This window comes from Orbicella faveolata, unplaced genomic scaffold (assembly GCF_042242905.1).
Source record: "Orbicella faveolata isolate gen_17 unplaced genomic scaffold, um_ofav_v1 contig_35, whole genome shotgun sequence".
Classification (NCBI taxonomy): Eukaryota; Metazoa; Cnidaria; class Anthozoa; order Scleractinia; family Merulinidae; genus Orbicella; species Orbicella faveolata.
Genome location: NW_028301564.1, coordinates 293,645 through 310,354, shown reverse-complemented (window position 1 = coordinate 310,354; position 16,710 = coordinate 293,645). Strand labels below are relative to the sequence as shown.

The following is a 16,710-nucleotide window of genomic DNA, read 5'->3' as shown; positions in this document are numbered from 1 at the left end:
TTATAAAATGGAAAAGAAGATACGAGAATGATTGTACATGTCCTATCATAATTACTTAATTCATCAATTTGCAAGCTTATTACGGAATTGAAACATCTGCCCGCTTTTGCTACATATTTACTCCCTAAAAACCGAGGCCGTAACTTGTGGCGAGCGAGGACTCTTGCGGCTACAAAAATATTTTCAAAGCAGGAATTGCTAACTATAGCGACAAAAAGCCCCGACTCTTTGCCAAAGTAACCTTGAAACCTTGCTTCTCTCAGAGCGACAAAGTTAAAAGATAAGGAAAACTTTCACCAATCGTATTACGAGAATTTGACCGTCGCACTTTCGCTACGTCATTGACTTCAAAAAATTTCCTTCGTTGTAGCGCTATATGTAAACTGGCTCTACAACTAAGTTGTAAGTCGTTATGTAGTGATCTTGGACGCCGTTCTTCATTGCAGAAAGTCGCTTAAGGTGAGTAGGAAATCCAGCCCATTTCCATGAACAATGAATTTCTCTGTTTCAGTGCTTAAATATTGTTTAATGAGTTAAAGAATCACGGCATAATGGTTGTTTAACTGAAATTGAAATGTTTCAGCAGTCTTTACTAACATCCATCACTAATAACAAAGCTTAGCCGATAATACTTAACATAAATAATGACACAAACATATTGGTTCCATATGCCTTAAAGCAAAACCGTATGTTTATAACTAGCTATTGTTCTAACACACGTTCCATGTACATACTCGTGAACGTGGAAATATTGACCCTTTGTGAGGGTGCTGCGAAAACGTCTGGCATAAATTAATGTATTTATTCACGTTCTGTCAACCAAAACATGCTGTCCTGTATAAATTGTGATAACGACAGAGTGAAATAAAGGCATTTTGTTCAAACTTTTCACCCCACTGCAAGCTAGTCTGTGCAGCAGTCCGTCGGTTAAACTGCCTCCAGTGTTGTGGTGAAGGGAGTCAAGTGTTTTTAACGCAACGCGTGAGAAGTACGCGTACAGAAGGAAAGCACTCTTCAGTAAGCGACTAGAGGGAGAACGGGCTAGAAGACGTGTCAGAATTGACAAGTACTACCCCAGCATTTCCCCTTGCCTCAGGCAACGGTCTCACTTCTCTATTTTTCGTGCGCGAGCTCTGTCGTGTATTTTTGGCATCAGTCGCACAATGGGTACGGAATAACAGAGGAGTCAAACTGTCAAATCCGTTTTCGTCAATACCTTGTTAAGAGAAAAGCATATGGAGAGGTACAACCACATTTTCACTTTCAAGCCGAAATGACAGTTTTCACCGATAAACAACTTAATACAATGATCACTGTTTTGTAAATGAATGAAATGTCAACTTTTCAGAAGCTTTCAAAGTGTTTGGCGAAGGAAAACAAGATTACCTGCGCATAGAAAGTTCTGCTCGCACGCTTGTAGATGCAAGACTTAAGAACGCTTTCAACAAATCTGCTAGCACAAATAAGATGTACGTACTAAATGTATATTATAAGATAAAAAAATCTCCGAATGAACACGTATCTTTCCATCGGCCGGAGTTGTTATCTTTTTCCTCTATGTCGTAATAATGAAACCATTTGCCCAAAGAGTGTCTTATATTTTTGCGTTAAGATACGCCAGGATTCCTTTCGTTGAAGCTTGAAATACGTTTCAGTCAGCAACTTCCAAATCTAACGTATCGTCCGTCGGAGCTAAAAGAATATATCATTTTCCAGCCGTTCGTAAGCTTACTACCCATGTCGTTCAACAAGTAAAGTATGTGTTTTCTTTTCTAAGATTACTTCAGTGCTTTGTTAAGAGTAATTAAGTTGTTGCTGTTGGCATTCCCATTTTACAAGGTTTCCACTTGTTTTAAATATGGTTAACAGCATTTTGTGTAAGGTCAAATCATTACTAAGAAGGCATGACAGCTTAAATGGAAAATCGGGGACTGAACACAGTCGCTAAGTTGATTAATTTGCTCATTAACCATGTATGGGCATCCTGATAATTTGTTGAAGAACAGGTCACTGGAAACCTCACACGTTAATATAAGTCATTAAACGTCTCACGCTAACAACGCACTAATTTTAAGCCCTCATTACGTGTTACGCCTTAATAACTCTTCGCCAGCCCCGGTTATATGACGTTAGTCACCTTACAAGACGCTAATCTCACTCCTTTGGTGCCGAATGGGTTGAGAACACTTCCAAGGAAATACGTGTATCTGTTCTACAGCTCGTACAGAAGTTGAGCAAATACAAATAGTATTTCCTTCTCGATCAAGAGGCTGGATCAAACTGGCCAAGCTGAACTCCGCAAGGAGAGTACACCTGATCCATTCCCTTGCATTAAAAACAACAGTTAGAATCAAGGTCATGTTTAAGGTTTTGTTACTCGACTCATATACTGAAGTAACAGGAAGAACTACCTCGTCCTACTTCCTTCAGTAAAAGTTGCACGTTTATAAACTGGGCTTGTCAGGATGTTATTTTAGACATCTTCCCGTAAATGAATTATTTTATTTTAGCGTAGGTGTTAATTTACTGCTATACTGAGTAATGTTTTATTGAGGGTCGCCCTAGTCAGAAATTCATTAGATATTTAAAGAAACAATACACAGAAATAATCGCAAGATATAGGAGATAAGAGCAAATGATAATTCCAAACACAAAAATAAAAATCTTCACTTATATCTCGAAACTTAAAACTTAAAACTTAAGACTTAAAACTCTTCCCGTATCAAAATTAAAATGTCACGTCAAAACAGTTCTTATTCGTTTACTTTTCGACACATCAAAACATAAAATCAATTATCCCTGACTGAAAAACAACACCACTGTGAACATTTCTGAATGTTTCCTCTGCGCCAATACTTACACGAATAAAAACAAAAAGAGTTTGTGACGTCACACCACCAAGCGCTGCTGACACAAAGAAAACAATTCAGATCACTTAGCTTGTGTGAAGTCGTGATTCATACCTTCTTTGTTCAGAATAATTTATTCAAACGATGCGTAAGGCCATAAACAGTGTAGGAACTGGTAATTGAGGCGTAAAATTGCTCGGCAAATTTCTCGTAAGTACGTGAAGTTCGCTGTCATCTGAACCCGTTCATTGCTTCTGTTTCCGACAGGGCTGTTGGAACCTTGTGTTGCGCAAAATGTCGCAGAAGAAGGAAGCTTTGAGAGAGTTGCTTGAGTGCACCTGGAGACCGGATTTGAAGGTAATGATACTTATAACACACACAGCTGTAGGTCGTCATGCTCTTGGTGACTATCGAGAAACGATAGATAATTTCCTTCGTGTTATAGGACAATTTGGTTGCATAAGCATGACCCATGAATAGCAAGTCACGCAGGCTAAGGAGCAATGTTAGATTGTTATTAAGCGACGCTTTTTAATATTTCCGCTCGAACTTATTTTCAAGACGTTTTATTGTTCAATTAGTGACCGTTTTTACAAACTTTTTCGCGTTGTTATGTGATGGAATGCGCTAGTAATGTGGGTAATGAAAGTCGCCTACTTAATTGTTGACTGTTTATTCACGACAGACCAGTTGCTAGTTCAAATACAACGTATATACGTGGATTGTGACTCTGCGGTTAACTACCAGTCCTTTACGTTCGCTTAACCAACAAACTAGAGACAACAGACGCTCTTAACGAAGAGCTATGAATGAGAACATTTCCATTTCACAAATAACGAAGTCCTTCAGTTGATATTAAATCTATGTCGTAATGTTTAATCTGATGAATACCTGTCGAATCGAGTGTACTGCCTGTTGTTGAGCAAAAGCGTAGTTATTACCTAAGATAAGAGGCACGCAAGATAATCTTTTTACGCTTGGCCAATTTATTGTAATCAAGGTTTGCATAGGGATTATGATACTGGTAATCTTCAACTTTTGTAGCATGGTCATTGCTAATGCCCGTTAGTTTCCATTTGATATGGGATTTGTTTACTGTATGATCAATATGCTTAGATAATCGTCGAACGACTGAATTCCGCGCGTATCATATAAACACACCAGAATGGTTTTACAGGTCATGTTGAGTCGCATTGTCTTTACCTCTGTGCTTGATACAACGGCGAACAATACGAGAAAGGTACAATCTTCTTTTAATTTACTTTCAACGTGCTACGATTCAACGACAATTTTATTATAGGTTTTTATATTTTACAAAAGGAATTTTAACAAGATTGACTTAACTTACCCACTTGATTATGACTTTAACTCGCCTTCCCAGCCGTTATACGTAGTTATCTATGTTCCTTGAGACAGTTTACCAGTCAATAATGACTGAATTTACAAATACCATAATTTGTTATTATTGTTATTACTTTGAAATGACTAAGTGGTATGTGCATCCTTACTGTGTTCACCCATAACCCGTATCAGTGAATTCGCAAGTCTCGTAAGGTGATCGGCTTTCGCGTTCGATGATTTGCTGTGCAACTTCAAGCAATTATTCATCTATGATAATGATAATGATAATGATAATGATAATGATAATGATAATGATAATGATAATGATAATGATAATGATAATGATAATGATAATGATAATGATAATGATAATGATAATGATAATGATAATGATAATGATAATGATAATGATAATGATAATGATAATGATAATGATAATGATTGATAATGATAGTGATAGTGATAGTGATAGTGATAGTGATAGTGATAGTGATAGTGATAGTGATAGTGATAATGATTGATAATGATAATGATAATGATAATGATTGATAATGATAATGATAATGATAATGATAATGATAATGATAGTGATAATAATAATTCATACTTATATTGCCTTCTTTCTACAAAAAATAATCAAAACACATTACAGTTAGTATAATAAATTCATGCAAGTATATCCATGCCCAATGACATCTTGGAATCTTTTTCCCATTCTTGAAATTATACAGTTTTCTTGACATGTGATCAGGGAATCGGACAACAGTAACCGATAACCGTATTTTCAAGTAACAGATAATTTTTAGCAATAGTAAAACAATTCTCTTTGCTAGGTATTTCTTTAGTAAATACAACAATTGATCCATAATTGGTGAATAAAACAATGGGTCTCGCCAAATTTTCGTAGAATTTCACGGGTCTCGCAATCTCGATTTTTTTTTGGCTTTTTTTATTTGAATGTCTAAGAGTCATAAAGTCTTGCGCTTGCATTTGTCGCAAGACGCGAGTCTCTACTTCTCGCAAAGTGTGGTATTAAACTTTCACCATTGCTTATGTTTTTGGGGTGTTCTCAAAATTTTATCCAATCTCAACCTTGACATTCTAATAACTATACTAGGAAGGATGATAGCACACGCCATATTGGCTTTGTTGTAGCTCGAATATCGAGCTTCCTGTCACGCTTCAGGATTAGAAAACAACTCCCAAAATAAGGCGCACCTTTCCCGCTAGTTTATGACGTAATTCCGTGTCCGGTACCCTGCCTTAATATTCCTGCTTTTGTGCTCGTGCAAAGGGATCCCGCTCAAGTTTAGGTTGCTCTCTCCAACATTCGAACGCTATTAAATCTGCAAACACTTCAGAATCTTTTAAACTTTTAGTTGAAACATTTTTATATAAGCAACGTTACGATTTTGTTTTTCAATCGAGGTGTGGTAAACGTATTTTAAATTTGTTCTTCCTATATTTTGCAATCTTTTTAATCTATTTCTTGATTATTTTTAACGTCAGTAACTGCATTGAGCACCGTTCCGTGCAGTCAAAAATCCATTTTCGATTATATAACATAACCTGTGCGCGATTCGGCTACCTCAACTTTCCTATAAAAGGTTTTCGTATAAAGACAAGTGTATCCGTTTTGTCACTGGTACAACTTGGTAAACCGTAAGATGCTCAAACCCAAATGATTTTTTGAACAACTCCATCCGCAATCGTCACGAGTGTGGTCACCAGCATATTCCCTAATTACAAATGTAGGATTGGAGACGGGAGATTGGCCCAGGAGTGAGGTGATCGTGTTAAAATAGAACATGTGGTATCAGTACTTATCTACGTGTGTCAGTTCTTTTTAAATCGATTGTTTTTTGTTGATGTTTCTAAACTTACCTTGAAATGACAGCAATGTGAAACACGCTCAATCTCAGCATGTTGAGGTCACGTGAATGGTTTGTAGAATTTAATGAACTGCAAGGTATGAAATAGTTAATTAAATAAACAAAGAGATTCAAACACAACAGAGCTTGCCAATAAAGAGTATGCGAACATAGAGATCACAAAAATTGGATAATTTAGAGACGTGGGTGGGACAAGAAAGAGGAATCAACATGTTAAGAAATTGATTGCTCAATATCATGCTATTTATTGAGTAATTTACATCGAGGGAATTCAAATTTGTTTTTGTATACAAAACGTTGTGAAATTAAACCGATCGTGTTTTCTCTCTCTATAGACCAAACCAATTGTGCGGCAACTGTACGCAGTTAACCCACATCATCCTTTATTGTGGACGGATGGCAAATAATTGACTATCTGTATTAGGGCTGGCTAGTTCTTTTGTGTCGTGGAATGCTCTTATATTTGCATCTCTTTGGGATGTCTTAAATATTATTCACCACAGGAGGGGAATCATGGCTTTTTTTGGGCTGAATTTCTGTAGTGCAAACCACTATACTTGTATAGGAGAAGTTCTTTCCTCTTTGTTAACTGTTTGACGCGCAACTGGCAGAAGGAAGGGAACTTGAATGCGAAGGCTGTCCGTCTAACCTTCCTTGTCTGAGCTTATCTTTTGTTCGCGGTGACCTGCACAAGTAATAACCTGTACAATTCAGATTCTTCCAAGATCTTCCAAGCCTGAAAATGATAATGAGAGAAAATAAGGTACGTACTTCAACTCAACCCTGGTCAGGCGTCTTTTGTGATATTTCACTTAGAAAGCATCCAATGGTCTCTGCACTATCATGCTTGCAAATTCTTCTTCATTGTTTGGAAAGGTCCTGTGCTGGGACAGTGATGCACCATACTGGCCGTGTGCTCGTTGCTCGCTAATTTGACTGTGATAATTATGCTCTCTTTAGTGCGTGGTGCAATGTGGGAAGTACTTGTGTTTGTCAAAACCACTCTAAATAATAATTCCCAGACCATTTTCTAGCCCTGTGTGTGCGATTGTCAACTTGTTATGTGTACATTTTAAGTAACACTCACTGTCATTGTTGAAATCTGTCAATATTAACCGTTTTACTTCCGACTCCAGCTTTTTATCACCCTCTTTAATAGCTTGCTGAAAGCATGTTAGTTATTTTACATGAAGTTGGGCAGCTGATATTTCCAGAACTGTCGTTCTTAAGAAGCAGACAGTTATCAAATGTTTCTGTGTCCGTTAACGTGTGACGTTTGTTGGAAAGAATTGAGCCATGAAGTGCCTTTAATCTTTGTTGTCGTTGGACACCAGGTCTGTTCATTTTAAGAAGCCCTTCCTAGTACAAACTGGCAAAATAGTAACGTTTATACATGCGATAAACTACTGGGGTTCCATTCAGGGGAGTCGCAAAACTGCTATTAATTTCACGCCACAGAAATATGAGTCGCAAGTATTTTAAAACTGCTGCTATTTCTTGACGTCACACCAAGGCAATGCGATGGCCAAAACGTTGCAGGTTTTTGTCGGCTGTTGACTGAAAATTTCGAATGTGGCTATTTAAATTTCGATAGGCATAACTTGGGTCCCATTTTACGCCTTTTTTGTCGTAAAGAAAATTTGTAGCACAATTTAAACTTCGCCGAGTGTTAAGATGTAGGCTGCAGCGTTTGAATTCTACATTATTGATGCTTGAGAGATAAGTACTTGAGGTTCTTCATACTCAGTTTGGAAAAACAGAATGCCATGATAATTGAATTGCAAAGGTCAAACAATTTCCTTGCGATCTGAACGTGAAATAATAGTTAACATATAAAATAAACAAAAGATAATGAAAAACAAAATGAACAAAATCAAAATAATAATAAAAAAAAATAACTAAAACAAAAGTATTGGTAGGAATATCAAGTAAATTATTTCAGCGGGAGATCTGTTTTAGTTTTATTTATAACAGTGGTTAGTGGTTCTAGTTGCAATGCTACGAACTTATTCGGGTGGGTGGAATCTGTTCCTTAATTCATCCGCGAAATCTGAGTAAATAAATAAATCTGAGTGACGAAATGTTAAAAAAAGTGGAAAGTTACAAATAATACTTCATGTAAAAATATACCGTAAAACACCACAAAATATAAAGGCGGTAAATGCCATGTGTGACAAAGAAAGGAGTATTTTGTTAATATGTTCTTGGATTCTTGCTCTATTTCTCTCAAATTATCGAACGTGGCTACTTTTAAAATTCTGGTTCTCTTCAGCCAGTCCTTGAAGGTGATTTTCGTATCTTAACAATAATGAGCTTCGTGTTCACTCAAGCAATTAGTGATAAAGCTTGATAGGCTTGTCCCAGCTGCGTAAGATCACTTAATAGATAATGCTATTATATCTTGTAAAGTTTTGGTAACTTCATTTGGTGACATTTTGGCGAAAACCTTTACATAGTCCGCTTAGTGCGAGGCTTGCTAAGCAATATCGAGAAAAGATAATATCTTGCCTCATTTCCTCGTCGAACTGTAGCGTAGCTTGGCTAAGCTTAACTGAGAATATGTAGATAGCAGCTTGAAAAAGACGTGCTATTCGTATCGGATGTCAACACAAATGTTGCACCGCTGCGATTTTTCCCTTCTTAATGGTTAAATTCAATTATTCTTTTGTCAATGATTATTCACTCTAGTAGTGAGCTAATGAGCTTTTGTTTTTTGCTACTGGCGAGAGTAGCCTCATTAGAAACCCAACTCAATAATTCATAACTTAAAGCGCTTTTCAACTGTAAGTAGAGGTGCCGAATATTCAATAGCTCATGGAACATTGGTCTTTAATGTGAACATGTGAAAAGCTGCATGTAAAGATTTTGCTCATGGCTTCGTGTTTTCTCCGGGGAGACAATGGCGGGTAGGTTTTACCACCGCTCGTTTAGCGAAAATGTTCTTAAGGTTGGTTCTGTGTTTGTTTGATTTGTTTTTAATTGATTCTGGTCGAGAGAGTCTCTAGTTTTACGTTGTGGGATTTCTCGTAAAAAATATCAGTTGAAAGGTGTTGTTAATCAGCACAGTAAACATTTGAGTTTTAATCCGCTCACTCAGAAACAAACAAACACTACGATTTACGAAGCAGTAGCAAATGAAAGATCTTCATTTGAGTGCAAAGAAAGCGAGTGAAAACAACCATTCTATTGTTGTTTCTTCACAATCGACAAACGCATATTGGCTTTCAATTTATTTTCTTTTATCTAAGAAATCTCCGCTGAATTCTGTTAACTTTCGATTGTAGGTATTCGCTGAAGGCAATTCTCTTCAGAGAAGCATCTCTGAGCTGGCTTGCCACAGGTTTAAATAACCTTAAACAATTTTTGAATTTAAAAAAAAAAACCGGCTGTGAGGCTATGTTGCATTAAGATACAGCAATCTGTATTGGTTTTAATTAGAAGTTCTTTGCTTGTAACAATGGGCCGGAAAAACGAACACAATTAATTCAAATTTAAACGTTTCCACCTTGCAAGCCTCCACAGCTCACGTAAGATATTTGTTGGAAAAAAAAAAAACTGGAAGAAACTGGATGTGATACCAATTTTTTTAATGTTCAATGACTTAGTATTCACACTGAGAGGATCTACAAATATATAAACAAGACGTTTGTGTAATTGAAATTGATTAAGTAGCACCCGGTAAAGAAATTATACACAAGATTCTAACGTTGTAATTTTTTTTACTTGTTTAACTGAATCAGACTTGCTTAGTAATTACTTGTTTGCAGTGAGAAAAAAACTTAACTTGAACAACATTATAACCTACATGACCTACATATGCAGCAAATTTATTACCTGGTAATGTAGTGATAACGAGTAACATTTCACAACTAAACAATGAGAAACTAATTGAAGAAACGTTATATGCTTGCAATCCTGCTTGAAAACTCTATGTCTCTGTATCAGGCTTTTGATAACTGTCATAACACATATTTATACCAACTGAAGTTTGATTGGTTGCTATTACTACCACACTGCTAATTACAGATTGCACTAAAATATTGCATAATATTTGCATACGATAGTTTCTATGCATACAGGAAACGAAGCCATTTCATTGTATTGATGCACGACCGCCTCAGTTTTTCACATTTTGTCCGAGAGCAGAACTATTTCATCGTGTTTTGCAATACGACGTTTTCTTTGAGTTAATAAAAGTCTCACTTTGATTTTTCAAGGAACACTTGTTGTTTTCGGCGGGATAATATTGACCTTTAATTTACGAAGGAGACAGCGAAAGAATACAACTAAAGCAGCAACCGCTTATGAACATTTCGATTAAGGCTAGTCTCCATACGAAAACCAACGGCCAGATTGACTGTTATGTTATGACCAAGTAGCATCGCTTTGAAAACTGGCCACCCGCGGTGATCAAAAGAACCAGCCTTGACCAAGTGATAAAAATTAATATTACTATTTTTTGCAGGAAGATTTTTGAAAAGTACCGAACTTGAATTTTAAAGTGCCCACCACTCAAGTTTTCAGGGTTTTTTTCCTTTTCCAATCCCTTTCCATCTTCGCCTGCGTTAAGCATCCTTACTTACAAATAATTTCCTCTTGTCTCTCAAATACTGCTTTATAAAATCAAACTATTACGATATTGTTAAGTTTCCAGTGACTTACATGTAGGTATGTTTTGGGTTTCTCATGAAACTGTGGTGGAAATAGATGGCATTTTAGCCTTTAAAAATATGATCTGACGTTGTTTGATTTTTCCTTAACCTTGGTTTCTAAAACAAGACTAATTACTTACATCACTAGAAACAAATATTATTGAATGCGTGGATATCTCTGGGCAACAGCGCGAGCCTTGGCGGGGCGAGTATGGTAAATACATCGTATTATCAACTGGCTTTGGTTAATAATGATACAGTCATATACAGCTATTCCATAGATATAAATGTACTTGATGAACTAGTAAGGATGGCATCTATAGGAAATTTTCATTTGGGTGAGTGCCCGTATGCATTGCATCTTTAACCCAGGTGTTCTAACAGCTACCAAGATTATTAATTCATCATATTCATGCAAAACTAAGAACACATTTAACATTGAAGAATTATTTGCGTTATTTTTCAAAGATCTGCTGATTTGGACATTAAGCCCATTTTTTATTATCTCAGTTCCTTTGTTTTTTCCCCTACACTATGGTGAACTGCTGACCCAAATTTCCGTTATCAATTACTAGTATTCAGTTGTAAACTCGAAACGAAATTTGACGTGTCTGCGGAAATTATGCCAAAATTAATTGATTGTCAATTGTGTTTTACCCGCTGGTAAGTTGCGGGTCAGAATTTAACAAAGCGTCAATGTGACTGGAATATGTAAACCAACAAGTCTCACACAGTGTGTGAACAATTAACGGCACACTGTTTTTCCGTGTATGGGACGGCTGTTTTGCTTCCATGGCCAGATAAGCTAAAACCTCGTCCCTTTGAATTTAAAGGGATGTCTCATAAATAAGTTGAGGTGTATAGATAAACGGAAATGTATTTCTGTAAAAGAAAATGCGCAGCAAACGCGTCGACGGCGCGTGCACCGTTATACTTGAACAGCTTTTCCCCCGCATCAAAGCGCAATTAACCGGCAAAAAGGTTCAACCTCGCGTGAGACTGAAAGACGGCGAGCTAAGGACTCTACCTAAGAATAAATTCTTTATATCTCACAACATTACCAAGGTGTCAGCAACATGCGTACATTCTAATTTTCAAAATAACGGCTCAAGCCCGTCACGTTTTCAATTCTATGACCGACAAGTTTTGCCAGAAATATCACTGAATTGTCGATTCCGTAGAGCAATAGGGAAAGATTTTGCGGGTGGCGTTTTTCGGACGTCGTTTTTGATCTCCTGTGGTGTACCAAAAGTTAAAATGTAAATTAGGTGTTTCTTTGTTATCAATATTTCTTTCGTAATGTGTGGCTCGTGAATTGCTAACTTGGTATCGTGAGAAGAGAAATTCCTGAGTAGATAACCCCGAAAAGAATTAGTCCGACTCAATTCACCCTGCGAAACATCTCAGTAGTGGAAATTTGCACGTGGTCTCAAACTGCAGCATGTCGTCAGAATCTCTGTTAGTTTACAATGAGGAAAGAGGAATACTACAGTTTCCGCAACGGGTATGTTCTAATTTTAGCTATATTTACCAAGGAGTTCATACCGGTCATCCCCTCTTCTTGTTTTATCTATCTGAACTTGTTTAAACCCTGACGTATTTGACAGCTCGCCGTTCTGACATCGTTTTATAATCAGACTCGCACGTTGTTAAAAGTTCTTAGTCAATGTTATTCACAAATTGCCGCGTCCTTATGCGAGTAGCTTATGTGAATGTTGATGACTGCTGCCTTTATTTACGTCTGTTTTAACTATTCTTAAGAGTTAGAAAAGTTCAGCTGTTTTCTGGTTACTTCGACATGTTTTCTTCAGAAAAACTCTACATGAATGGGGATATTATAACTCTTCCGGTGTTTCACAGGAACAGGTTATTTAACTGCGCTGTATTCATGCTAATTCGACTCAAGAAAGGAGAAGTAACAGTATTTTAAAAATGACAGCCGTTTTATGGTTTCTTATTTCTTCCATGTACGAGGTATGCATTTGTGAGTTTTAACCGTCTAGTTGATAAAGCCGTTAGTCTACTTTATTGGAAAGAAAATCAAGTGAAAACAATGAAACCATTTTCGAGCCGGTCCAACGATATACCAAAATTTAAATACCTTGAGATAATTTGCTGCATTATCACTTATTCACACGCCTCGCGGTTCATAAGTGCTTGGTCGTGGATTGTTTTATGGTGTCTGGTATTACTGTCTCGCGTTTCACTTTATGATAACAAGATAACATTCAAGGATTGTTGATAGTATTTTATTCTTGATATTGTCCTGTTTTACAGGTGTTTTTGATAATCACTGTTCTGTGTCTGGGATTGAGAGAGAACAACACACAACCGCTCAAATGCGCTCCTCTTATCTCAATCTACTTTTGAGTCCGACGTTTCACAAGTATTAAGACAAATAATAAGACATTTGACATTTAGGTTTTCATGAGTTATTTTGATTGACAACACATAGCAGGCTTATAAAGCACATGCTTCTTCACAAAGTGACTCTAAATGAGTGACTCTAAACGCTCTTTATGTTAATAAATGAAAAGACTTTGTTGTCGCATGCGATTAAAATAGCAATTGCTCCAAAAGCGCGATAATGCACAAACGTAAAATAAAAAAATGAAATACATTTCCGTTTAAAGAAAAACAAACAAAATGGTGGAAAGATATTTATGCTGACTTGAAATTTTTCTCTGGCAGCTGTTTCGAGACACCTGCAATGCTAGGCTCCAAGATTCCCAGTATGTGTGTCTTCTACGTCTTTTTATTGCTTTATATTTTACTGTTTGCGGCGATAGACTCACTGGCGATAGCAAAGGAACAAAACAAAAGTAAATAAATACCTCTTAATTTTCGTTAAGACAATGGACTGCCTTTGAGTATTTGTCTTGTTTATTTTGTCAGGCGAATTTTAACCTTGGTTTTTGCGCATGCTTGCGTGACCACCAAAAGTGTCACGGACATGTTTATACATGCGCTTGCTCCTTCAGCAGTAAACTAACGCTATGGTTAAAAGCTTGAAATCGGGCAGAATGTTTAATTGAATTATTCATGAGGAAATCAAGTGACTCAAATTGACGTGAATTTTTTTTTCGTGTCTCTTGCTACCTGTTCTCGCAAGCCAGCTTTGTGACTCGGTAAAATGTTATTAGCGTAATATTGCCGATATACGTTCAAGTATTTACCTTCATGTAGCAGTAGCAGTAGCAGCAGTAGTAGTAGTAGCGGTAGCAGTAGCAACAGCAGCAGTAGCAGTAGCAGTACCAGCAGTAGCAGTAGCAGTAGCAGTAGCAGTAGCAGCAGCAGCAGTAGTAGCAGTAGCAGTAGCAGTAGCAGCAGCAGTAGCAGTAGTAGTAGTAGCAGTAGCACTAGGAGTAGCAGCAGTAGTAGCAGTAGCAGTAGCAGTGACAGTAGCAGTAGCAGTAGCAGTAGCAGTAGCAGTAGCAGTAGCAGTACCAGCAGTAGCAGTAGCAGTAGCAGCAGCAGCAGTAGTAGCAGTAGCAGTAGCAGTAGCAGCAGCAGCAGCAGCAGTAGCAGTAGTAGTAGTAGCAGTAGCACTAGGAGTAGCAGCAGTAGTAGCAGTAGCAGTAGCAGTAGCAGTGACAGTAGCAGTAGCAGTAGCAACAGCAGCAGTAGCAGTAGCAGTAGCAGTAGCAGCAGCAGCAGTAGTAGCAGTAGCAGTAGCAGTAGCAGTAGCAGCAGCAGCAGTAGCAGTAGTAGTAGCAGTAGCACTAGGAGTAGCAGCAGTAGTAGCAGTAAGAGTAGCAGTGACAGTAGCAGTAGCAGTAGCAGCAGCAGCAGTAGTAACAGTAGCAGTAGTAGTAGCAGTAGCAGTAGCAGTAGCAGTAGCAGTAGCAGTACTAGTAGTAGCAGTAGCACTAGGAGTAGCAGCAGTAGTAGCAGTAGCAGTAGCAGTAGCAACAGCAGCAGTAGCATTAGCGGTAGCAGTAGCAGTACCAGCAGTAGCAGTAGCAGTAGCAGCAGTAGCAGCAGCAGCAGTAGTAGCAGTAGCAGTAGCAGTAGTAGTAGCAGTAGCAGTAGCAGTAGCAGCAGCAGCAGTAGTAGCAGTAGCAGTAGCAGTAGCAGTAGCAGCAGCAGTAGCAGTAGCAGTAGCAGTAGCAGCAGCAGCAGCAGTAGTAGCAGTAGCAGTAGTAGTAGCAGTAGCAGTAGCAGTAGCAGCAGTAGCAATAACAGTAGCAGTACTAGTAGTAGCAGTAGCACTAGGAGTAGCAGCAGTAATAGCAGTAAGAGTAGCAGTGACAGTAGCAGTAGCAGCAGCAGCGGCAGTAGCAGTAGCAGCAGCAGTAGTAGCAGCAGCAGTAGCAGTAGCAGTAGCAGTAGCAGTAGCAGTAGTAGTAGTAGCAGTAGCACTAGGAGTAGCAGCAGTAGTAGCAGTAGCAGTAGCAGCGACAGTAGGAGTAGCAGTAGCAGCAGCAGTAGCAGTAGCAGTAGCAGTAGCAGTAGCAGCAGCAGCAGCAGCAGTAGCAGTAGCAGTAGCAGTAGTAGTAGCAGGAACAGCAGCAGCAGGAGGAGCACGTAATTCCATTTCTGATGAATCATGTGGGATTTTCTGCAAATCTCTACAACATAGTTTTATTGAAGGCAACGGAATAATAACTTTTCAGGTATTTCGTTTAACTTGATCGAAAAGTGATCAAAATTTCAATTTCGATCGAAATGGTCAAAATCATCGCAAGGGAAGCTGTTTCTATGCTTTTTTGCTATGCGTGTGAGGGAAAGTGGTGTCATCCTAGCCGAAAAAGGCTTTGGCGAAATATCGGCGAGTGATGGAAAGGTTTTTCGTTTTTCTGAGTGAATCATGTGGGATTTCCTGTAAATTTCCACAATTTAATTTTAATGATTTAAACCTTTATCCAGAACGGAAATTGTCAATATCTTTTGTTTCATGCTTGATAACGTCAGTTGCTCAAAATTACCTCAAGCCTTGTTTACACAACCTGTCATGTCTCTCACGCGCTGTATTCGCGTGGATACACTTCTCATCCTTGTTGCCTTGACAATTCATTTTATGAAAGCGAAAGCGAAGATGAATTGAGTTAATTTGACGTAAATATGAATAGGGTCTTCTTTTGTGTCAATATTGCAGATGTACAGTGTATTTATCCGTAAGCCGGATTTTACGAAAAATGACTACATTGTAGTTAGGCGATCTTACAGAAATCGAACAAGTATATTTGGAAATGAATATATTTGGTTGGTATGATGACATTATGATCAAGTTTAATAATTACACAGAGATGGAGAACTGTAAATAATGAACTTGTTAAATATCAAACGTTGTCAGAAGTTACTTTTATCTGAATAAGTACCATGTATATGCAAATTTTGTCTCCGCACTAATATCCGCATGAACTATGGACACCTGTTTCACAAATGTAAAGACTTGCAGACAGCCGATCTGGAACCAATAGCACGGCAAAGCAATTGTTATTACTTCAGTTTATGCGCACGATCGTCACTTTGCAAATTAATCAACAACAAATTCCCTGCGAATTGTTGACGCAGCTTCGCTATCCAAGGTTTGAACTGCTGCCGGTTAGAGCGAATCACTTACTGAAGGTAACTTACTACCAAAGAGACTTGTTATGGTTAGCGAAATGTCAACAAGTGCTTACTTTATTGAAAACCTGATAGAAGGAGACCATAAAACTATTTACAGATATATTTCTATATGCTTTTTCTATACGGCGTAAAGGCGTGAATCGTTGCTGCTTGCTGTGGGCGGTAATAGACCAGATTAGACGCACGTTTATGTTGTTCAACGGTGTTGGTTATTTCGCTATTCTGGGTTAAACGTCCGCTGTTATCAGCACGGAAGTTTCTTTAGGAATATCGCTTTGGTTGGATGAAAACCTATTGCATGTCATCACAGTTTATGTATCACGCAGTTTCGTCGTTACCATTTCTGTTCTGAGCTCAAAAATCGGTCTTTTTTGAGTCTTTTTAGCAACAATACTGTCTACT

The 16,710-nt window shown here is 37.9% G+C and overlaps 1 protein-coding gene across 6 annotated transcripts in view; it reads left to right on the top strand.

The window, feature by feature from the left end:
• The first annotated feature begins 357 nt into the window (after positions 1 to 357).
• Positions 358 to 16,710, top strand: part of LOC110056752 (voltage-gated inwardly rectifying potassium channel KCNH7-like) — a 29,382-nt gene continuing 13,029 nt past the window's right edge. The window contains exons 1-2 of one of the 6 annotated variants that reach the window (XM_020763278.2): positions 358 to 459; positions 3,117 to 3,206. In XM_020763278.2, coding sequence (XP_020618937.2) covers positions 3,144 to 3,206 — 63 coding nt within the window. In that variant the 5' untranslated portion in view covers positions 358 to 459; positions 3,117 to 3,143. Of the gene's footprint in view, positions 460 to 2,892; positions 3,025 to 3,116; positions 3,207 to 11,369; positions 12,239 to 15,937; positions 16,306 to 16,710 lie in introns of those variants that run through there. The other 5 variants (XM_089273007.1, XM_020763277.2, XM_089273008.1 and 2 more) reach the window with 5 other exon arrangements.